Raw genomic sequence first — 25,079 nt, 5'->3', positions numbered from 1 at the left:
TTTGTTTGTTACCTGTCTTGTTACTAGAAAGAAAGCTCCATACCATCAGGGCTTTTGTATGTTTTGTTCAGACTCAGCTCCTAGCAACTCCTAGATGAGTATCTGGGATATAGTAGGTGCTTAATAAATACTTCTTGAATGAATGCTTGGATCTTTGGGGGTCCCTTTTTTAATCCCAGAGGAGATAAGAAGAATTGTTGAGAGAAGTTGCTCTTTTTCTCCCCTACTTTTCCCAGGCATCAAAAGACTTTGTGTTAACCCATGCACTTCTGGAAAGGAATTCAATTCCTGGCTTTGTTTCTCTTCAAGTTTTCTTCCCATGATCCATAAGTTCTAGTGAAAGGAGAACTGACCGCATTCACTCTGAGTGGTTATTGCCACATCCCCAGATGGTCCCTTTCCAACCTGGCAGCCTGTGTTTAATGCCAGGGAACTCATCTGCCAGAATGTCTTTGGTCATTTTGTGGAAGAGAATATCTCATTCTTTTAAGAGTAGGAGTTGCATATGACAGAGTTGTCTATGATTATGCCTGATGATGTCGATTGTTTTGATGCTTGTCAGGCATCTGGCTTCCCCAAGGATAGCTACTTCCCCATCCTGATAGCTACTTCGGGACAGGAATCTAGGATATTGCACTCATTCTGGGCTTCACTGAAGACACTCTGAGTCTCCTTGCCAGTTCTCCTGCAGTGTTGCTCCTCTTAACACCTGACCAGAGATGGTCCAGGTACATAGAAGGACATAGAGAGGACAGCTGAGATGGGATTGTCAGGATGGTTCAGAGGCTTTCCTCTCTGAGGTCTCCATAAGCAAGCCTGACCCAGAAATTGAAGTTCATCTGCTCTATTCCATGATTGAAATTCAGGGAGTTCCCTTTGCACTGAGGCCAATGTTTGACTGTGGGACAGAGCATACTTCCTGGCCCACTGAATGGATCTGACAGATGCTAAACTTTGCGGCCAGGATATATGTCATGGTTCTGAGAAACCAATAAACAAATACACAAATGAATAAAAAGTTTTAAAATAGATATATCTACATATGTGTGTATGCATCTTGTTCATTAAATAACTGGCACAATACGAGGAAAATGTCTAAACTTCACTGAGTTACGTAAAAGAAGACTTGAATAAATACAAAGATTTATTTTTGGACGGAATCACTATTTTAAGACTTTGAGTTCTTCTAAAATTAATTTGCAAGCTTAGTTCAATTCTAGTTGAAATTCTAATGAAAATTTTCTTGGAAAATGACTAACATAACACAATAAAATAAATAAAGTAAAATGATAAAAATTTTAAAAGGAAAAAATAGAAATAATTTGTTGTTAATCCAACTTCGATTAAATAATTTAACAAGCAAGAAGTAAGCTCATTTACTGAGCTAAAATTGTTAAATATTGATATGCTAAAGTTTGTTCAAAGTGTGTGAAGAGGCGTTTCATCCAGAACATCCCTATTTCCTTGCATACTCTTTAGTTATTGTTGTGAAAGGAAAATAACAAGTATATTAATAATTCTCTATATTAATTGCCTGCATATACACTTCTAAACATGTTTAGTGCTGCAATTCTTTGTAATTCTTTTTTCCCTTTTGGTTAAGTTTCTTCTGATTATATCCACTGAAATGCAGATTTTATGTTTGTTGAATCTAATAATAAATTAAACTTAGATTTTAATATCTTTTTAAAAAAAGAAAATGACTAAGCAATTCTCAAGTTCATTTGGAAGACAAATTCGATGGGATGCAAATAAATATTTGCAAAGGATGAGTCCTGAGGGGTACATGCACTGATAGATACTAAATTTGTAACAAAATGATAAAAATTAAAGCCAAATGGTATGAGGGCAACAAGAGACTGTAGCAAAATTCAAAACTGAGGAGAGACTAATATACATAGGAATTTTGACTTTCATAAAAGGGGTGTTTTAATAAATGTTTCTGGGATATTTGTTCATTCATTTGAAAAATGCCTTCCTTGTATAATATAGCAAAATAAATTCCAGAACTAAACATTAAACAATGACACTAAAATCAGTTAGAACAAATATGGGTGAATTTTTTGGAACTTCAGGAGGGCCTTAATACATTAGGGACTTAATACACTACTGAAGGCAAAAAACATAAAGGAAGAACATTTTAAACAGCCTATGAGGGCGCCTGGGTGGCTCAGTGGATTAAGCCGCTGCCTTCGGCTCAGGTCATGATCTCAGGGTCCTGGGATCGAGCCCCGCAGGATTAAGCCGCTGCCTTCGGCTCAGGTCATGATCTCAGGGTCCTGGGATCGAGCCCCGCATCGGGCTCTCTGCTCCGCAGGGAGCCTGCTTCCTCCTCTCTCTCTCTGCCTGCCTCTCTCCCTACTTGTGATCTCTATCTGTCAAATAAATTAATAAAAGAAAAAAAAATTAAGAACAAAAGAACTTTCATTTTTGTTGGTTGTACCTATTGGTACTTACCACTTTAGAAATTAGAAATTAAAAACCCAAGGAACTTAATTTTATAACACAAGAAATTCCCAAGTACACATTTCATTAGAGCAATGTTGTCACCATACACGTAACCTTTGGAAAATGCCACTGTACACTCGTGGAAAAAATGCAAGTGTGAAAACCTCAAGTAACATTTTTTTCTATTATGAAAATTATGCCACTTCTCCTGCCTGTGCATGCTCTCTCTCTCAATTAAATAAATAAAATCTTTTTTTAAAATTGCATAAAAGGAATGTTAATATACTTAAAACCAAAATTTCCAGGTTTCTGAATGACTTATTACTTAAAAATATGCATATATGCTAAATACTCTTTATTTTTATAGCAAAAATCTTAATTGAGATATTTTGTAAGCTTAATTTCAGTTTTGATAGACTTGAAATGCTGTATTTCATTTAAAAATATTATTTTAATGTAGAATTTCTGCCTTTCATCCTGCTTTTCTCCATTAATTCTAATTAGTGAGTTTTATGGTATTTTTTAATAGACATATTAGAATTTAGTTTTTTTTTTTTTTAATTTGACAGAGAGAATTCAAGTAGGCAGAGTGGCAGGCAGAGGGAGAGGGAAAAGCAAACTCCCTGCTGAGCAGGGAGCCCTATGTGGAGCTCGATCCCAGGACCCGGGATCATGACCTAAGCTGAAGGCAGATGCTTAACTGACTGAGCCACCCAAAAGTTCCTAGACATGTTAGGATTTAAAAGGATCTTGGCATTTATTTTAATACTGGACTGCTTGTTGGTGTCCTGTTGAGAGTGGGGACATTCTGTTGTTAGAAAAGTTTTGGAAATGGTTGGATAATACATTTAAACAAGGGTCTTTACAAAAAGCTTGAACTGTGACACTTCTAGAGAAGGACCTATTATGAGATAGAGACTTCCCCAATTTATTTGACCATAGAACTTTCTCCACTCAGATCACCTTGTAGATCTACATACTGCAGACTACAATTTTGGGGAAATGCTGATCCAGGCAAGTCCCTCATGAAGAAAGGGGCAGTCAGAGAGTTGGCCCCCTTACATTGCTTGTGTCCTTATTCAGTAACATTGCTTTATAGCATTTTCTTTTACTAAGTTCTTGTTTTCACAGAGCTTGCGTTCTAATAGGGAAGACTGTTGCACTCATGGATAAATGGAAGACATGATTGAATGCCCAAAGGAAACTATGCTTAACTGGAAGCTGTGATTAGGTTGAGAAATAATGAAAGGAAATCACTCAAAGGATAGGAATTTACACATATTTACAGATAAATTTAAAGGTTTGGAGGACAAGCAGCATTTTTTTTTAATTTATTTTTTTATTAATTTCTTTTCAGCATACCAGAATTCATTGTTTTTGCACCACACCCAGTGCTCCATGCAATACGTGCCCTCCATAATACCCATCACCTGGCTCCCCCAGCCTCCCACCCCCTGCCCCTTCAAAACCCTCAGATTGTTTTTCAGAGTCCATAGTCTCTCATGGTTCCTCTCCCCCTCCAATTTCCCCCAACTCCCTTCTCCTCTCCATCTCCCCATGTTCTCCGTGTTATTTCTTATGCCCTACAAATAAGTGAAACCATATGATACTTGACTCTCTCTGCTTGACTTATTTCACTCAGCATAATCTCTTCCAGTCCTGTCCATATTGCTACAAAAGTTGGGTATTCATCCTTTCTGATGGAGGCATACTACTCCATAGTGTATATGGACCACATCTTCCTTATCCATTCATCTGTTGAAGGGCATCTTGGTTCTTCCACAGTTTGGTGACCGTGGCCATTGCTGCTATAAACATTGGGGTACAGATGGCCCTTCTTTTCACTACATCTGTGTCTTTGAGGTAAATACCCAGTAGTAACAAGCAGCATTCTTTTTTTTTTTTAAGATTTTATTTATTTATTTGACAGAGAGAGTGAGATCACAAGTAGGCGGAGAGGCAGGCAGAGAGAGGGGAGAAGCAGGCTCCCTGCTAAGCAGAGAGCCTGATGCGGGGCTCGATCCCAGACCCTGAGATCATGACCTGAGCCGAAGGCAGAGGCTTAACCCACTGAGCCACCCAGGTGCCCCAACAAGCAGCATTTTTAAGTGAAAAATGTCTAATGTTGAAGATTTGGACAGGCTGGGATGATGGGTCAGTATATGCTTTATCTGCAGTGTCCTCTCCTCCCTCCCAAAAGCTTCTTTTCAGAATGCTGTCTCACTTCAGATATGTATTTCTGAATTTTAACTCTGGTCGCCTTCAAATAGTATCTCTTGCACAAGGTTTGGCTATATGTAGCGGTGGTGTAGACTTTCTTCCATAATACCTAGAGCTCCTCCAAAGCCATGCTCATTGTCTTATCTTTCTCCACCAAAGTCCAGAGCTCAGATATGCTGATCTTTTTTGTTGACAGTTACTATAAGGTTCAGAGGTTTCAAACCTGTGCTGAATGAGCATTTCAACCAATGTTTTCTGCCAGAATAAGCGTCTTCATAATCTAGCTGGTAGTCTGCACCGTATCTGTTGCACTCGGTTCTTTTAGTCATCACCAGAGCATCTTATTTAATGTAAATTATACCTCGATGAAACTGATCTTAAGCCTTTTTAAAAAATCGTTATCTTTAGACATGTGAAATAGCCTTAATAAAGAGGTATCGGGGCACCTGGGTGGCTCGGTGGGTTAAAGCCTCTGCCTTCGGCTCAGGTCATGATCTCAGGGTCGTGGGATCAAGCCCCGCATCGGGCTCTCTGCTCAGCAGGGAGCCTGCTTCCTCCTCTCTCTCTCTGCCTGCCTTTCTGCCTACTTGTGATCTCTGTCTGTCAAATAAATAAATAAAAATCGTTAAAATTTAAAAAAAAATAAAGAGGTATCCAGTTGTTTACAATCAGCTCTGCGTGCAAGGTGGGTGGTGAATACTAAGAGTTGCCTTTCTTTCTGACACGAATCATAGATGAAAGTGCATAGTTTGGACTAATGCATTATAGAGTTCCTCAAAATATTTCTGGACTCATTGCAAATTTGAATGTTTATGTCACTGCCTTTTTGTTTTAACGAAGCTCTATTTTGTGGCATTACTATAATGTCATCACAATTAGTTTTATGTTCTATCTCCTAAGAGATGGAAAGTGATAAGGCTCTCACTGGGGTGTCTGGTGTGCTTTGTTATAGTCCTGGCCAAATTCTATAGCACTGACTTAAGGTGAAGCTTTATTTCCCACTTCTCAACCTCTGCTCCAGTATAGGAATTTCCACTGCTCCCTAGGAGGGACAGATGTGGAAAAACACTTGCAGCTTCTCCCTTTCCCACCATGCACGTTCCCTGACTCCTCCCCAAGAAAGAAGGATGAATTTCTCTGGCGAATTGGGTGAAAGACCTTGGCCTGCTGGCCTCAACCCCATGGAGGTGCTTACCCAGGTCTGCTACTCCTGGCAGCATGGAAAGTTTCCCAGACAGCCTTCCCTCCAGGACGAGTCCTGTGTGGTGCTGAGTCCCAGGACTGGGAAGAAGGTGGGGCATCGTGGATGAAGTGTGGGCATGATTCTCCATGAGCTGGTAACTGATCACTATTTATCTACTCTGTTGAATGTCTCCTTTAGATCTGGTCTCCTTTAGATCCGCACTTAGGAGGGAAAGAGGGTTGTTAGATAATGACCCCTCCCTCCAAGCCCAACATGCTAGAGACCTGCAAATACTTTTGAGTGTTTCTATCATCTGGGTGTGGCAGGTAGGGCTGTCTTCTGCCCCAACTTTGCAGTATCAGCTTTCTGTTACCCTCGTGGCTCCCATTTCTGCTAATTTCTGATAGTTGTAGTATAAGTGGTTAGGCTTTGGGATAGACTTGTGTAGGTGTGAATTCCTACTGGGTAGGTTTTGATTTTCCCATCTGTAAAACAGAGATTTAAAAAGCTTAAGACTGTTGTTAAAATTCCTGTTCTGTGATAGTACCTCTGAAGTGCATAGCACAGCGCCGACATAAAAATGAGTGAGCTTTTATTATTACTGTCATTACTCTATGTGTGCCCAATGACTTCAAAGCTCCATAAATACCCTTATTAAAAATAGTGGACTAGGGGCGCCTGGAAGTGGGTTAAGCCTCTGCCTTTGGCTCAGGTCATGATCTCGGGGTCCTGGGATCAAGCCCCGCATCTCTGATCATCAGGGAGCCTGCTTCCCCCTCTCTCTCCGCCTGCCTCTCTGCCTACTTGTGATCTCTGTCAAATAAATAAAACCTTAAAAAAAATTTTTTTTAATAAAAAAAAAAAGTATCCCAGTATCTGGAAGATCCCAGAACGTTCTGGTGAGGAGGAGCTATCTCTCCCACATCTTTTGATGATGGTGGTGTTGAAGGCTAAAGCAGAAGGAAGGACTGGAGGTTCAGGGACAGTGTGGGGAAACTGAGAGAAACATCTGTGTGTGTATGTGTGTGTGTGTGTTGGGAGGGTTGTGTGTCATGGGAACACGTGTAGGATGGTTTTGATATTGTATGTGATGTGAGTGAATGTACGCCCCGTGGCATGAATCATTGAAGGGGAAAAAAAGAACTGAAATTCTCTTTTGCCAGAATAGCTCTCATTTATGTGTACAAATTATTATTTGGGCAAAATGATTGTCACACACATGGAAATAGAGCTAATTTGTGCATGTCATTAAATATCTCAGATAAGCTGTGCTGTAAATATTATTCAGTGGTAACAGCCAGTTCTGTAAATAAGGTTTTAATCAGCTGTAGGACCCTTGCTTAGTGTGATTAGCAGGGCATCTAAATAAGTAGTTATTCCATTCTTATTGCAGGAGATACTGTGACTGCCCTGCCTTGATATTCTGGGATCCCCTTCATTTTCTCTGCTCTCCTCCCCTGGCTCCAGTGGGCCTTTGCTTCCCCCAGCCAGCACCTGTACCACTTCAGAGGACCATCCCTGGACCCTGAGGAACTGTCTAGCTTTGGGTGCAGAGAGCCGGAAGTGCCTACAGTCCATCCCTGCCCTGGGTGGCCCTTAGCCAACAATGGGTGGGAGTGGGAGCATGAAAGCCCCACACCTTTGCCTTGAGTGGGAATAACTCTGAGCAGAGGCTGAAGCTCGCCTCCCAGGATCCTACCTAAAACTGCTGTCTTGCCTCGTTGTCCCCTCCTTTATCAACTCCTCTTAATAAATGATTCTCACCTGATTCCTTACCCTGGGTTCTGTTTCTGGGGAACCTGAATTAAAATCATTTAATATATGCCAAATTTTCTCCTGGACACAGTGTAAACAGCACTTACTAATCCTCACAACTCTGCAAGGTGGTTTTGTCATTATCCTTATTTCATGGAGAAGTACACCACCTTGCGTTACAGGGAACAGGCAGCTGCACTTGACTGGAGGCGGTTGGGGGTTCATTGCCTTGCCTTCTTTCCTGCCCTTCTTGCCCACTGACATCTTTGTCATGTTTGGAATGACTATAGGATTATCTTTTGAAGTACAGCTACCATGTTGGGATGGTTAATCTGAACAAACAAGACCATATTTTGGAATTATTACCCATATCAAGCCTATCACGAGTGAAGATATCACAGTAATTCCCCTTGTTTCAGAACGTACAAGGTGATTTAGGCAAGAGGCTGTAAAACAATTTTTATATAGGCAACCAAGGTATCAGAATGAACAGGAAGAATACTACTATGTTTACTAAGCCCTTAGCAAGAGTACTGGGTGAAGCACAGATGGGTAAGGGTCAAGGCTTTGGGGTCAGAACCATCTGAGTTGGAGTCCCAGCGTCTTTGTTGACAAACGTGACCCTGGGCCATTTACTTAATCTCAATAAGCCTTAATCTTCCCACCTGTATAATGGAGACTATAACACCTATTTGGAGGATTGAAGTAAGAATTAAGTAAAAGAATTTAAATATGTATATAAACTTCTTGGCACGATGTCTGTCATAGGGTATACACAAAATCAAGCTGTTTTTTATTAAAATTTTGTCTGGCACATACTCTGTGGTGTAACTCAGTGACTCACCCCGAAACAGAGTTATACGATTTGAGTCTCTGAGCCTCCATCCTCAAATCAAACTCTTTTCCAACTACCTGCTCATCTTTTCTTAATTGGCTCATGGATCCTCCCATCTCTCCCTTCCCCTGACTCTCAGCTCTCCAAGAAAAAAAAAGGGGGGAGGGCCGGGGGGTGGTGGAAGAAAGAGGGAAAAAAAAGGGAGAACATACAGCCCTCCATTAAGACATTTGGCAAAAAAGCTTATAATCATATGTTTATTTTAATTTCACTTTGCTGTCTTCCAAAACACAGGCTTGTGCAGAACCATGCTTCTGTTTGCCTCCTGGGCATTCACAGTTATTCAGTGGTAACGATGCACAGTCCATTTATAAACAAACATCTTTTTGTCTTTATTGCTGGGTTTGTTTGTGATGTCTGAATGAGCCATTTAAGTATATGTTTGTACAGCTACTTATCAAGTGTTTTATACCGGTTGCAAAAAGAAGGTAGAAGTGGCTATTACATAACTTATGGTTTGGAGTGCTGCCACAGAGTAGAGCTTGGGGAGTTAATGATGGAGGAGAAGGACTCTCTCACCTTTATATCCTCTCTCTACAGTGGTGGGCCACCAGAGGGGACAGCTCAGTGGACAAGTGAAAGATCAGTTCCCATGTGTTCAGCCTGAATGTAAGCCAAGATCTAGGGTGCTCTCAGTGAGAAAGAAAACCAAATGGTGGGTCATGGGAGACCCATGACTCTGGTATCCAAAATAGCAGTTAACTGGAGTGGCAGTAGGACAAGGGGTGTGTGTGTGTGTGTGTGTGTCTCCAGAGACAAAGAAGATTAAGAGACAAAGCCTGAAGTACTGACAGGGTGGGGTTGTGAAGGGACATGGCATGTGGCTTACCTGTCCCCGCTGGCCTGGAAGTGGCCTCTGAAAGGATAGACCCCGACTTGACAAACCATATGTTCTAATCCAATGTTTATCAAAGGTATCTGAAATCATTTGATGAACTCTGCCCATTTCCCACTGATCTGATGGTTATACTAGGGGGAAATACTCAGTTGCGGTTTTGGGTGCAATATGAGTCTTTGTTATTTATTGGAAGGAGAGATAATGAAAGTAGAGGGGAAATGCATATGATTCAATAGCATCATGTATAGGGCTGCTTGCCTGTGATTTTTTTTTTTTCCACTATTAGGAAATAAGGTCAGATAAGATTCTTCTGTTCTAGTTTTGCCTTTGCAGTGTGTGTATGTCTCTGAGCAATACTATTTTTCTCAATCAGAGTATATCTTTATAACACTTTCAAAATGTGTTAGATGTACTTTTAGAGGTACCAGATGTCCTGTTTTACTCTCTGGGAAATGCCTGTGTATTCTATCAAAGTTCTCAGGGGACAGAGTTCCTTAAACATCAAATAATAATAGTAGTAACAACAGTAAAACCCATTAAGTATTCCAAGAGCTGATCACACCTGAACAGAGAACTGTTGTCTGTTGCATGTGGACAGTAAGATCAAAGAAAGGAAAAGCTAATTCTGTGTCTTAGTCTGAGGGAACAGTGAAAAGAGACTAGGAAATAAATGATTAAAAAAGATAAGAAAGGAATAATAACGATTTCATGTGGTTTTTCTTCTTTTGCAGTTCTGTTTTGACCCTGATGTGGATGATGCAGTCAGGGCCGAACCACTGATCAGAATCTGAAAAATTCCCATCTTCTCGGTCGCCATCGGTTGAGATAAGATGGAGGACTCTCACAAGGATAGGACTTCACTGATGAAGGGTGCCAAGGACATTGCCCGGGAGGTGAAGAAACAAACAGTAAAGAAGGTGAATCAGGCAGTGGACCGGGCCCAGGATGAATACACACAGAGGTCCTATAGTCGGTTCCAAGATGAGGAGGACGATGACTATTACCCGCCTGGAGAGACCTACAATGGGGAGGCCAATGATGATGAAGGCTCCAGTGAAGCTACCGAGGGTCATGATGAAGATGATGAAATCTATGAAGGAGAGTATCAGGGCATCCCCAGTATGAACCAAGGGAAGGAAAGCATTGTGTCCGTGGGGCAGCCCAAGGGGGATGTGCACAAGGACCGGCAGGAGCTGGAGTCAGAGAGGAAAGCTGATGAGGAGGAACTAGCCCAGCAGTATGAGCTGATAATCCAAGAGTGTGGTCACGGTCGTTTCCAGTGGGCCCTATTCTTTGTCCTGGGCATGGCCCTTATGGCGGACGGTGTGGAGGTGTTTGTTGTTGGCTTCGTGTTGCCCAGTGCTGAAACAGACTTGTGCATTCCAAATTCAGGATCCGGATGGCTAGGTGAGTGTACCATGTCAATGAGACAAATTCTGAACCTGGATTATTAATTGAGCACAGTTAACAGATAGAATGAATATTTTGCCTCTAGAGCAGTGCGTTTTTCCCAACATTTTATTATGAAAAATTTTAGATATACAGAAGAATTAAAAATATTGTTCGAGGTTGCCCATATATGTATCCACCACCCAGATCCTAGAGTTTACATTTAATACCATATTTTCTTTACCGTCTGTCCATCCATCAATCCAACTCGTGTCTTTTTTTTTTCAAGAACAACAAGGTTTACTGGGGTGCCTGGGTGGCTCAGCGGGTTAAAGCCTCTGCCTTTGGCTCGGGTCATGAACCCAGGGTCCTGGGATGGAGCCCCACATCAGGCTGTCTGCTCGGCAAGGAGCCTGCTTCCTCCTCCTCTCTCTCTGCCTGCCTCTCTGCCTACTTGTGATGTCTGTCTGTCAAAACAAAAACAAAAACAAAAACAAAAAAACAACAAGGTTTACTAAAATGTACTTGCATTCAATTTATATATATATAAAAACATATACATATATATATATATAACCATAATGTCCCCAAGTTGACAACCTACTAGGGGAAAAAAAAATTTTTTTTTAGTACAAATAAAATATTCAAGCCCCACCCCTTCTAACTAGTGCCTTCCTCAGTATTTCCAAGGATTGCCCAGTCTGTCTAACTCATATCTTTATTCACTTCAAAGTTAGAGCAATAGATTTTAACTTACCATATTACAAATGTTTTATTGGTTCCTCCTTTATTAACTTCCAGAGATATGCCCTGGGAAGTTAATAAAGCTATTATGTGAAAACCTATTTGAGTAGTTTCCCAAATATAGAGATTAATTCTAGAAAACTCTGACAAACGTGATTTCACATTTCAAATTTTATCTGAAGTACTACAATTTAAATACTGTGGGGATCCTGCTAATTTTTTTTTTCTGTAATCTCTGTGTATGTTTGCTTGTTTATTTTTTCACTTAGTCTTAGTCATAGAATTTTCTCTAGATGACTTTTTCTGTCTTTTTCAAAGTTCATTCCTTTGTGCCTAAACTGGAAAGATTTCCTCATATGATTTTAAAAATCTCTTTCAAATCATATTAATATCTAAATTATATGTATAAAAATATGACCTCTCTATAAAATATCTAGATAGCAGATTTGATTTTTGTTTTAAATTTACTATGGGGCAGCTGGGTGGCCTAGTTGGTTAAGTGTTTGACACCTGATTTTGGCTTAGGTCACAATCTCATGTCAGGCTCTGTGGGGGGTGTGGTGTCTACTTGGAATTCTCTCTCTCCCTCACCCCTTCCTCTGCCCCTCCCTCTGCACATGCTTTGCACACACACTCTCTCTCTAAAATAAATAAGTAAATTAATTAATTGATTTAACTAAACAAAATTAAGCTACAAGGTTTACCTTGTTACAAGGCCTTGTTAACGTTCCCATTTATTCCTTCGCTTGATCTCGCCACCCTGATCATGACCTGAGCTGAAATCAAGAGTTGGACTCTTAACCAACTGAGCCACCCGGGTGCCCCAAAATGCCATTTTCTAACCTACTCTGTGACGTTGTGAGAGAGATAATTATGAATGAGAAAAGGATTTACATCTATTCCTTTAACAGCTGTTTCTTTATATCTCTTCCTTCTAACATCTATTTTTTTAGTCACTTAACTGAGCAAGATAGATCTGTGGAAGCAGACTGTGAGGGAGAGGGGGTGTGGTGGAATGGGGCATATTTTGCATGTTTTTCTTGGTAGACTCATCTATGTGTTCAGCCATCAAAATGCAGAACATAATTCGGAGGAGGGTCCTAAGTCATTTGTCAAATTGATCCTTTCAGTGTATCCCTTGTGTATCTAGTGCACCATATTTTGTCTTTGGTTTTTTCTTTGGTGGGCAGATAGATCTACTGTAACCCTGGACATCAAAACCTTTTATCAAGATTTTGCAAAAGGAATACATCAACAGAACATTTTAGAAAGCTAGAGCCTTAGAAATACATGCACACACATATTTAATAATTGAAAGTTATATTTTACCACAAACATCTTTTCACATTGTGATCCTGGCTTTTTATATTGGAAACATTCCAGGAAAATCTAAACTAAGCTTGGTGTGGGATGGAAGCACAGTATCGCCCATGGTGCCCTGACCAGCCTATCCCAGAAACCTGCAAACCCCAGTGATGTTACACACCCCCAGGTGGCACCCAGAAGTGCAGAGAATGCCGTGGAACAACTGCAGCACAGATATTTTCATCTTCTCATGAATGTTGGCTGCTTTAGTGAGTTAAAAATGTGTCCCTGGGAGTGTATGGTTTCACTCAATGTTGCGAGTCCTCAGCAGAAGCATTTTAATGGTTTTGTAACAGTGCCTCCCAGACTTGCATTCCAATTATTTTGCCATTGTAATTTCACTTATAATTGCATTCTAACAGAGTTTTTTGGGGCAGGCATTGAAATTGTTTTGCCATTTTCATTTCATCGAATAATAGCTTTGTAATATAATTATCACCACCAAGTCACAGCAGTGGGATCAAAATACAAGAAAGATGCATGGCCCATGTTTGGTAGTGTTTGAGGTGTATAGATTTGCAAAATAATTTCTCATTTTCTACTCAGCGTTCTGTCATTTCCTCAAGGAAGGTGAGGAATGAAAAATAGGAACCAATTTATGTCTCAGTTATTTGGGAGATCAATCATCTCTTGGTGTTTGCTAGAAGATTGACTTAAAGGAAGTTAAGAGCGTCTTGTGTGTGCATGTGTCTATGTGTGTGGTCTGTGTGTATGTATAACATTGTTAATTAGAGTAAATAATTATCTAACAAGTTGCTCTTTGAGAGGATAAGTGCAGTCACTTTAAGATAATCCATGCTTTATTGCCAAAGTCTATTTATTGAGCAATTATGTGCACAGCACAGTGTCATATCACAGGGGATAATAGGACAAGTAATGACGAGGCTTCTATGTCAAAGAAGTTACAGTCTAGTACAGAGAACTCACTAATGCCTACAGGTTAGCGGTACAAAGAGGCGAGTATCAACAGCTGGGAGAGACATGTAAATAAGGAGACTTGAGGCCGAGAGGCCACAGAAGGGGTTAGGACCTCACCAACGTGGTGAGGAAAAGGCAAGGATTTCAAGTTTATTCCAGAGGGTGGAGTCAGCAAGGATTGGTCCTTGGTTAATTCAGACAGTGGAACAAGTGGACAGTTAATGAAAAGAAGGCGACTCATCTAAATAATGCAGAGTACAGGTCTTAACATGAGGAAGAAGGATGAAGAGTTGGTTTTAGACTTCTCTCTGTGAGATCCTTGGGGGTGTCCAAAGAGCCCATGGGCTACTCTCCATTTGGGCTGAAGCATAGTTGGTTGGTGAGCCATCTCATTTAAGATGATACTGCCAGGGGCGCCTGGGTGGCTCAGTGGGTTAAAGCCTCTGCCTTCAGCTCGGGTCATGATCTCAGGGTCCTGGGATCAAGCCCCGCATGGGGCTCTCTGCTCGGCGGGGAGCCTGCTTCCTCCTCTCTCTCTGCCTGCCTCTGCCTGCTTGTGATCTCTGTCTGTCAAATAAATAAATAAAACCTTTAAAAAAAAAAAAAAAGATGACACTGCCAGTGACCTCCACCGGGGGCTGTGACATCCTGCAGAACGCTGTTTACAGGGCTGGTGGTGAGCAGGAGGACTGAGAAAGAGAAGCCAGAGTAAGAGGAGCAGCCAGGACAGTGGGGAGGCCCGGAAGTTGTTGGGAAAAGGAAGAGACCTATAACTCTGGAGTGCTGCAGTGTGGTACAGGAAAGGTTGCAAAGGGTCTCTCAGTTCAGGCAGTGAACTTGGCTATGCAAATGGCTCTTGAGACCCACAAAGTGAGCAAGGCTAGGTGAACAACAGGTTGAACAGCTAAAGAACGGCACAAAATTTTAAACGTCTTATCTGGACGGTCAGTGACTGCAGCTGCCACTCTGACGTTACAATAGGTTCTGTGTTGGGGTAAGCAGTATTTATGCAGTGGCTCTGTGTGTGGGGCATGGCCCAAGGCCCTGTAAGGGAGATTAAGATGAGTAAGGATTGGTTCCTAATATGGATGGAGATCATGGTATTTCCCAGTGACTGGTGCCTTAGGGATTTAGGCAGACCCTGTCGTCTTAAAAGTGAGTGGAGGAGATCTGGGCATGTGGGCGACTTGTCTGGTCCAGGGATGCGTACTGGGGAAGGCAGACTGTGGAACACACTTCCCAGCTCCTCATCCCATGTTTCTTTCCAGTTCTCTAATATTTTCATTTGAAGTCCTCTTGATTGAGTTTACTCCTAGGAGAAGATGATATTCTCAATTACTAGCAGAAATATACCACTCTGGTATCTCAAGGGATGATCTAAAATTCACTTTTTGTTTGTGAACTCCCAACAGTGTAATCACCCGTTGGTATTAGACCTTTCTTGCCCTTTTCCAAAACCCTAATAGAGGATATTGTCTGGTTTTGTTTTTTGTTTTCTGTCTTTTTAAATTTATAGACAGTACATAATGGTAACAGTCACAAATGAGAAATAAGATTTTCTCTGAGAATTAACATGTGAAATCAACCCATAGTACAAAGTCATCTTAAAGAGGCAGAATAGTAGAAGTTAAAATAGAGGGAATGTAAGCCCCATGGGACCAGGGGCTTTTGTCTTTTCTCTCTGTGCATGCTCGCACTTTTTATCTCTAATTCTATTGGTGTCGGCCATTCTGACAGGGGTGAGGTAACACTGTGGCTTTAATTTGCATTTCCAAAATGATCACTGATGTTGAGTCTTTTCATATACTTGTTGGCTTTTCTTATCTCTTTTTTGGAGAAATGGTTATTCAGGTCCTTTGCATATTTTTAAATTGGGTTATTTGGTTTTTGCTGTGTTGAGTTGTAGGAATTCTTAAATATTTTGACTATTAACCCCTTATCAGATATATGATTCACTGATATTGTTTTCCTGGTCCATAGGTGTTCTTTGTACTTTGTTGATGGCTCGTTTGGTCTGCAAAACTTTGTAGTTTGATTTAGTCACACTTGTTTATTTTTTATTTTGTTGCTTGTCATATCCAAAAAACTGTCATATCCAAAAATCATTATCAAGACCCATGTCAAGGAGCCTTATTCATATATATTCTTCTAGAGTTTCATGGTTTCAGGTCTTACTTTTAAATCTTTAATCCATTTTGAGTTAATGTTTGTGAGTGCTGTAAATTATGGGACCAGTTTTATTCATTTACCTATAAATATCCAATTATCCCAGCACTATTTATTGAAGAGACTGTCTTTTCTCCATTGAATATTCTTTGCTCCCTTGTCAAATATTAGTTAACCATATGTGCTTGAGTTTATTTTGATTCTGCCCCACTGGTCTATTTGTCTGTTTTTATGTCAGTACTAAACTGTTTTGATGACTATAACTGTATAGTATAGCTTTAAATCAGGGATAGTGATGCTTCCCTCTTCGTTCTCCTTTCTCATGATTTCTTTGGCTATTCAGGGTCTTTTCTGGTTTCATATAAATTTCAGGAGTGTTTTTTCTATTTCTGTAAATGTGTTCTAAGTTTTAAAAGGAAAGGCTTTGTATCCTAAAAGTGTAGGCTACAGATTTCAGGATCAGCAGCTGTGTACCCTGCCTAATTCCTTTGTCATTGACATCTGCATCTGCCTTGGTGTCTTGAAGGGAGGTTTGACGTCCAGGGTATGTGTGTGCATGTGTGTGCGTGTACAAGTGCGCGCCCTGTGTATCTGTTTAGCCTCTAAGCTGTCACGGTGATTCTAATTGGAATTAAAAAGTTATTGGCTTCTAGAGAACATCCTGTCCACCAACACTAGCAAAATCTTATTTGGATTCATTATTGCCAAATTGGAAAAGAAGACTCAATAATTTGTTGCCATTATATTCCTGGGTCTTATTTCCTCTGGTCATTCATATTCTCCTGAGAGAAGTGAAGTTTCTAATGTCCTAGTGGAGTTGGCCAAGTAGCCTGAAAAGATTCCTCCATCCCGAGAGTCTGTGATCCACTTTCACAGGATAGGATTGAACAGAAGCTCCATGCCACGTTCCTGAAACTTGCCAATAAGCAGCATTCTGGGATGGTGAGACTGTGATAGTAAATGCCTCTCTGTTACCTGGAGGCTCATTGGAGCTTTTCCCACAGTATTGCTTTGAACCTGAAAACTGATCTTTGCATCCTGACGTCCTAGAACACTCCTGAATGAGGATTCTGATTCCATTGGTGGTCCTGGCCTTATGTATCCTGATTCAGCATGGAACTCTCCCTGAAGTCTTTATAGAACTTGTTGATCTGTTGTCAGTTTAGAGAATTTGTTAATTGCAGATTGGTTTAAATAGGGCAATCTGAAATGTTAATCACCTAATAACTACAAATAATTAGGCTTGTAGGTTTGAATTCCAAACATGAAAATGCAATCATCCCCTTTTATGGGAAATCTAACCTTTCAATGTTCTTACATAGCAAGAGCTTTTATAGGACCTGAGCTTCCTGCAGAATGTTTCATAGAGTAGGAAATGGTTTGATTACATTCATTTTGAAGAGTTAATTGATAAATTACTGAAGTAAGTATTCCCAGCCCACATCTCTGCAAACTGACATACTTACCTTAAACTTAGAAAATTCTTATTGGCCTTTTCAAGATTGTGAGAGAAAAAATGAAAGAGGTCTTTGGGTATAGCTCTTACCTTTGATTTCAAAATCGAGATCTCTTTTCAAATATAGAATGATGAAGACACAATGAATTTTTCCAATTTTTTATGTAAGTAATTTGCTTAAAAACAATATAATGATCTTTAAATTATTTTCACACCTCTCTGTTATCTAAATGCTAAAGATGATAAATTTTGTCATGTGTATTTTATTACATTAACAAATGCAATCTTAAATGAGCAAATATGTCCACATAGTGGAATATCGTTTATTTTTGCCATCAAGTTTATTTTTTCACTCTCAAGACAAAGCCTGGAAACAGAAGCTGACAGCTGAGAAATGCCTAACATCCTAGTGCAAGCACTTTCCATAGCCAACTTATACTGTGGGGCTGCTATGTATAGTTGTGCAAGTTGTAACATGCCAAAAGGCACCTGGCTGGTGCTGGAATCCAGCCTTCCTTCTCCTCATCAAGCCATTCACTCTGGCTTGTGGCTGATTCCACCTGCCTGTAAGAAAAGGTGACTTTTGCTAATTCTACTCTAAGGATATTCTTTTTTTGTCATTTATCCACCTAGATAAGGGCCTTTTCCCAGTTAACATAGAGGTGCCTTCTGTGCCAAGAGGCTCCATTATTTGGGGCTCTACATCAGGTAGTGGGGAGCCTGAGGGGATTCAAAAGGAGAAGGAATATAAGAAACCAAGGTCTCACCCTTCCAAGAACTTATGGCAGGTTCAGATTACTCAGAAGAAGGAAGAGATCAAAGGAAAAGCATAACTGAGGTGCAAATATAATTCAGTAAACATTCACCCAAGCAGTTATAGTTGTTGGGTGCTAAGCATAGTCAAATCAGTATGGGCTTTATCTTAGAACATCATGTGCCTAGTCTCATTGACTTAAAATACTTTGGAAATGTTGAAAAATGGGGGACTTTATGTTTGTAAAGGCACTACATTTGAATGACTCAGAACTGCAGAAGTGGAGAGAGTAGATCTGGAAGGGACACCATCATCGGAGGGCTTCAATCCCTTTCCCAACCAGCGGCATGCATGTATTTGTTGCCCAGAAATTGCTGAGTTTTGTTTTGGAAAAAAAATAGAGAGCACAGGCTTCCTTTTCTCATCCTCTGGAGGCAGGCTGGTGCCCCAGAGACTCTGGGTGGTGATGAGAGAAACCCTGAGGCTCAGAGCCCTAGGACAGTACAGGGGGGAATTTTCAGACCTGCCCTGATCCTAGTCATAGCTGGGGTTTCCTGCTAACACTCCCTATGTGTCTGGCATCTCAAGGGCAAGAAGGGTAGCCAGCGCTAAAGTTAGCAGAAATGACATATGAAAGAAGGGCTGCCTCTCAACCTGGGATGGAAGGTCCCTGGACAGAGGCCAGGATGCGGTGCTCTTGGGTGGTAGGGGATCAAGCATGTTACAGGCTTCATACTCTGTCCACTTTATCTGCCTGTCTCACCATCTTTTGTTCACACTGCCTCTTGTAGTAACTTTGCGCCATTGTCCTTAATAAATGACATCAATATAATTACCATTAAAAAAGAGAGAGAGTGAGAGAGAAGGCCCTGCTTTAGGACAACGGACTCTGTTAGCTATGCCTCTGATGAGGGAGTTTTCAGTCAAAGAGAAGACCTCCTAACCTGCACTGAGGCCAGGCTGGGGCTTGGTGGAGTGGCCAACATGCATCCGTACCATCAGGTTAACCAAGGAACATCAGAGAAAGTTGGGGTGGGAGGTGAAGAAGAGTGTGTTCTTTCCTGATGCCCAGGGGAGAGCTCAAGGAGAACAGGTAGAGTCACGCCACCTGGCACTTCTGAAGGGCAAATTGCCTTGGAGTTGCTAAGATGAACATTGCATCCACACAGGACCCTTGGTTTGTGCTTGGGAGAGCGCCTTTGATGGGTATAGCATAAAATCAGGCTCTGAGAGGGGAAGTGAAAGGGGATACTTCACATTCAGTATGGCCCTTTGTGAAGTCAGGAAGAGAAGATGAGAAAGTTGGGCGTTGCTTTACCTAAGAAGGGATGTTAATAAGATGTTTTCAAGTAAGTGCTGGAGCCCAGCATTCTTCTAGGAGACTACCATTTCTGTGGTTCTGCAGAGCAGCAAGCCTTTGGGGAATAGTTTGTAGCATTTGAATTACCAACAATCAAGACACAAAATAAATTACATTCATGATGTCTTTGGTTATTTAAGTTTAGGCATTTATAGCATTCGAAGAGAAGAGGAAAAGTTGTTTTAAGTAAAATCATTACCAAGAATAGCTCAGTCCTTGGGAGGGATTTGCATGAACCAAAGTGAGAATGAAATATGTAACCCCTTTTCTGCATAGAGGCTGAGGGTGTGTAACATAGAGATCTGCAGTTAACCTATTTAATATGCACATAATGTGCCTACAGAAAGAAGAGAATGGATGGTGAGAGGCCAGGTTTGAGGCTACCAGGTAAGGTTTTAGGATGGGGTCTCTTTACCCTTCCCAGTGACTAAGTGAAACCAAATCTACCCACAGGTGGTACCATGGTCAGGACAGGGAGAGCAGGAGCTGGGGCATATTTGGGAGAAGTTTGGGGTGAGTGTGTTTTTACCTCCAGAGTTAAGAATCCAGTTTATCTCTGTGACCTTAGGCTAGGACTTTCCTCCCCCCACTCTGAGACCATATTCTTATAGATTGCCATACTTTACTTCTGTAGGTTCATGGCAGCGTGGCAAAGATATTTCTAACACACACACACACCCCTTCTCCTAGGGATTCAGGTAGAACAGGAAAGCACAATGTGTTCCAACAATGTGGAAAACCAAGGCTACTATCCCTCAGGGACAATGCTTCCTGACAATAATGAGCTAAAGTGTAAGGAAGATACCACCTTGAGGTGGAGTCAGCGTCTCCATCTTGTCAAGTTAAGGTAGGAAATGGATGGACAGGAGGAAGCCATGTGGTGGTTAGCAGTGCTCAAAGTTGGAAGGAAGGATGACATTAAATAATCAGAAACCCAATGTAAAATCAAACAAGAGAAAACAAATAGAAAGTAAACCATAAAAGAAATGCTTAGAAGAAAAAAGATACAGCTTTGATACAGGTTGCAACATGAGAAAATCTTGAAAACCTTATGCCTGAGGGAAATAAGCCAGACACAGAAGGACAAAACGGATTGTATGAATGCAGTTATAGGAATTATCTAGAATAGGCAAATACACACAGACAGAAAGTAGATTAGAATTACGCGGGGCTGGAAGGGAGAGGGAATGAGGAGTTACTACTCAAAAGCTAGAGTTTCTACTTGGAGTGATGAAAAACTGGGGGAAAATGGTGATGATGGTTGCACAGCAGTGTGAATGTACTTAATGCTGCTGAATTGTACAGTTAAAAATGGTTAAAATGGCAAATTTTGTGTTGTGTAAATTTAACACAATTCAAAAGGAAAAGGGGAAAAAAAACCCAATGTGAAGGAAGTTGTTTTGGAGGTGGCTGGGTGCTCGTAGCCATCTTCAGAAATGGCTGGAGTTCACCTGTCTCCTGTGTTTGAGGTGCTGCTGGGCCTAGCAGTGAGTCCTGGATGAACACAAATGGCTTCCCAGAGCAACTTCTCCAGCCGTTTCCTACATTTTCACAGGAATCTGGGTCCTGACGGGGCTCTAGTTCTTAGTAGCCAGCTCCTACTGGTAGCTTTCTTCCTGACAAATTCCAGTCTAATTCTGGGCTTGGAGTTTGCCATAGTGACTTCTTGCATAAGAATATTCTAGGGGCGCCTGGGTGGTTCAGTTGGTTGGGCGACTGCCTTCGGCTCAGGTCATAGTCTTGGAGTCCCAGAATTGAGGCCCACATCAGGATCCCCCTTGACCCTCTTTCTCATGCTCTCCCTCTTTTTCGTTCTGTCAAATAAATAAATAAATAAAATCTTAAAAAAAAAAAAAGAATATTCTAGACTGCTAAATTCTCCTTGAGTATCTTGGGGAATATTTGAGAGTGCAGGGAAGGATTTGGATATAGATGAATTATGCTACTTGTTCATAAAGGAACAAGTAAATATAACCTAGAATATTCCGTAGGCAATTTTTCAGTAAGCTTGGAGTCAAGATAATCATTAGATTAAAATGTGCAACTACACTATGTAACTTGTTTGAGAAATGAGGTAATTTTTTTAGGTAAATGAAGTTTACCTCCTCAAAAACCAAAGCTCTTCTTGTTTAAGCCCATTTCTTCAATGAAAATCAGAATTGTTTTATGTTATTTCTAATTTTATCTTCTGTCATTTAAATGTGTCCTCATGGTTCAGGGTATTGATTTTTATTCTTTATGTAATACTTTCATTTTTCTTCACCCCTTTCTATCATCCTGTCTCTGCTGCCTCTTTAACTGTCTCTAACTTATCCCCTGATATATCTGTTGTGCTATGGGTTAGGAAACTAGATAACCAAGGTTGTTAAGAATTATCAGTTAAACAAGAGTAAATAGATTATGAGAAGGAACTGAAAGTTAGTGGGTAATTGCTTGACTTTATAAGTGAGGCTTTGCACCAGATAAACAGGATGTCCAGAAGCCAGGCTCAGGTTCTGTGGAGTAGGCATTGGAAGGACATGGGAAGTTTGGCTTTTGGTGTGTTGCTGTGTATCTTTTTCTGCCCAGTTGCAAATAGCTCTTTGTAAATCAGGCTACCGTTTGGCCATGCACCAGTTACTCTGGTGAAAAGTCAAGTAGCTGGCTTAAATTATTTTTATGAATCAGGACGGGGTTTAAATAAATGCTTTAAGTGTTTAGAATTAATGAAAAATAAACTTAAAGTTTTGAAATTTTAACTTCCTTATTCTTGGTGATGTGGCCCTTCCATTATCACCCTTTCATTTTCTGTGTTCCCACCCTAAAGCGTCTTTGGGATGGAGACTCTTGTCACAGCAGCCTATTTGCCATTGTTCTTCAGATCATTCTTGGGGGGAGTGGGGTGGAGGATTTGGGTCACAACACATCCTTGATCAAATGTTTGCTGTTTGGTATACAGATTGCCTTAAACTCCTGAGTATGCTATTCCAAGCTCTGCATAACCTGGGCCTGATCTGTTTTTCCCTTTTTTTCTGCTGCTCATTCTCCTCTCCCAGATATTCCAAAATCAAGATATAGAGTTGCCGGATAAAATACAAGGTGCCCCGGTGAATTTGAATTTGAAATAAATAACAAGCAAATAATATTTTTATAAAGGTGTGTCTCGTGCAACATTTGGGATACACTCAAAATACCATTTGTTTATCTGAAATTCAAGTTTAACTGGGCATCATGTGTTTTTATTTGCTAAATCTGGCCACCTTACTGGTAGTGGTGATAACAGCAGGAGGCAGAAGGACTAGAGTTTGTTCTTTGCCCTCTGTGTGTCAGGCACCCCATCAGTCATTAAATTCACTATCTCATTTAATCACAATCACATCCGGTCTCAGACTTTGTGAGTTGGTGCTAGGGGACCTGTGTATGTTTTATAAGCATCCCAAATGATTCTCATTCAAAGGTAAGTCTCAGAAACACTGTGATCTGGACCACTGCTTCTCAGACACAATGTGCAGTCACCACCTGAGGATGCAGGTTTTGATATAGCAGACCTGGGCTGGGATCACAGATGAGGCTGAAGGTGGTGATTATGAACCCCACTGTGAGTAGGGCAGTCTTGGGCCCCCAGCCAAGCAGCAGTCCATCCCCATGATTTGTGATAGTGAAGTGATACTATGATTTTAAACAGTGGGTTGTATGTTAATGTAAGTAGGAGTATTTCCCTCATTCACCAGCAACATTCATTACAGCAACATTCATTACAAAAGAACCTAATGTACTATTTTTGAGGAAAGGTTTTCTTTCCAAACAGTAAATCTCTCTCTTATCGACAGTTGAGAGATGCCCATTTGTTTTTTCCTCCACCGAAATGGCTATTGACTTCTTTACCCTAGTCTTTCTCCTACACAGTGGGGGAGGGAGGGTGACATCACAGTTCCTAGCTGCATTTACAGCCACGCATCACAGAATGGTCCCCGAATGTGCAGGGCATGTGATTCTGCTTTGTGGAAATAGTTTCTCAGTACCAAATCCATGGTGATAAAATTATAATGTGAATCTTTCAGGTTTTTCCCAACTCCTGTGTAACATGGAATTAAATGACTTTTCTGAGTGGGGCTTATTGTCTCTGCAGAATCTAGTGAAATCAGAAATATGAAGAGAACTGCTGTGTCAAAAAAGCTGATTGGAAACTGGTAAGGGTTAACCAGACTGTTTCCAGGGACAAAGGAAAGCCCCACAGTGGGACTCAACCCAGCTGTTAACACACACACCCAGGCGGAGGCCGATTATATGTGTGAGAAGCAGTTGGCTTTTCAGGGCTTTCTGTCTGATCATGTGGTTAGCTACTCATTTTTCTCATTAATAGCCAGAGATGCCTTTGTGGAATGTAACCTTTCAAAATTTAGCAGTTCATACACAGAAAGATACCAGCAGGGGTCCTCCACCTGTTCATTCCTTATATTATTACTGACTTGGTACAAGACACTTGCACTCTGTTTTGTGGCAAATACAGAGATCAGCCAGACCAAAGCTTGGTCACAAGGCACTTCCCATCAAAATGGTCTGGGGACCAGAGGATGGAGAGAGATATCTTGTTTCAGGGAGGCTTGGTTTTAAAAAAGGTTTCAGGAGACCATCGTATTTGATCAGGCTTCCCATTGCAGACTTTGGGCTTGCAAAGCCAAGGGTGGACAAAGAGGGGTTCTAGGAGAGGGAATAGAAGGCAGGAAAACCACGGATCAGGTGTTGTGAGTAGATTGCAGTTCCATTTTGTTGAAGTGGAGCATACACAGAAGGGAGCGCTTGGAAGGGTGGGTGGGGACCTACCCGAGTCTAGATGAGTTTATTCAGGTGTAGGTAGAGAGTGCTTAAGATATTAGCAGAGAAGTGATGCGGTGAGACTGCTCCTTTGGGAGACTGCTGTGTTTAGAATGGGTCAGAGATGAGCCCGTGGGATTAGCTAAGAATCATTTGCATTGAGTGGTCCAGACAGTAGGTGTGGAGGGCCTGATGGTGGGTGATGCACAGAGGCTGTTGGAGGAGAGGGGATTTCCCAGTGAATATCTGGACCCTCACAGCCCACAGCTATGTGAGCAAGGGAGAGGAGCATACCAGGAGGCACTGAGGTTTCATGCCCTGGTGTTGTGTTGGGCAGGAATGCATAAAACATAAACTACAGTTCTGGGATTGGTGGGGAGGTACGGGGAGCCTGTGTGTAGGAAGATGAATTTAGTTATTATAGGTGCAAGAACTGAATGTCTTAGTAACAGACTGCCCTTAGCCCAGTGATCACTGGTGCCCAGTGATTTTTTGTTGAGTTTGAGGTGCCAACCAGACTCAGGAGAAACGATCCAGGAGGGCATTTAGAAGTGGGTCCTGAGACTTGGCAGGGAAAATAACCCTAGAGATGGGTGTTGGAGACATCTTTAAATAGAGATGCAGAGCCCACAGAAGAGGATGCTTGCTGAAAGAGAGAGCCTGAGGAGGAGAGGGGGGCTAGTGACAGATCTACAGGGAATGCTTAGGGGTGACCAGAGAAAAGTCATGAATAAATGGTAGGAAAAGTGTCAGCTGTCTGGAGACTGAGAGCAGCCAGGATTTCATGGGGAGGA

General features: G+C 41.2%; 1 protein-coding gene across 1 annotated transcript in view; it reads left to right on the top strand.

Moving 5' to 3' along the window:
- The window catches only part of SV2C (synaptic vesicle glycoprotein 2C), a 211,091-nt gene that overhangs the window by 38,034 nt on the left and 147,978 nt on the right, over positions 1–25,079 (top strand). Inside the window, exon 2 of the mRNA XM_046001090.1 lies at positions 10,071–10,746. Coding sequence (XP_045857046.1) covers positions 10,170–10,746 — 577 coding nt within the window. The 5' untranslated portion in view covers positions 10,071–10,169. The remainder of the gene's footprint in view (positions 1–10,070; positions 10,747–25,079) is intronic.

This window comes from Meles meles, chromosome 3 (genome assembly GCF_922984935.1).
Source record: "Meles meles chromosome 3, mMelMel3.1 paternal haplotype, whole genome shotgun sequence".
NCBI lineage: Eukaryota > Metazoa > Chordata > Mammalia > Carnivora > Mustelidae > Meles > Meles meles.
The sequence above is the reverse complement of the archived record's forward strand: the minus strand, read 5'-3'. Positions and strand labels throughout refer to the sequence as shown.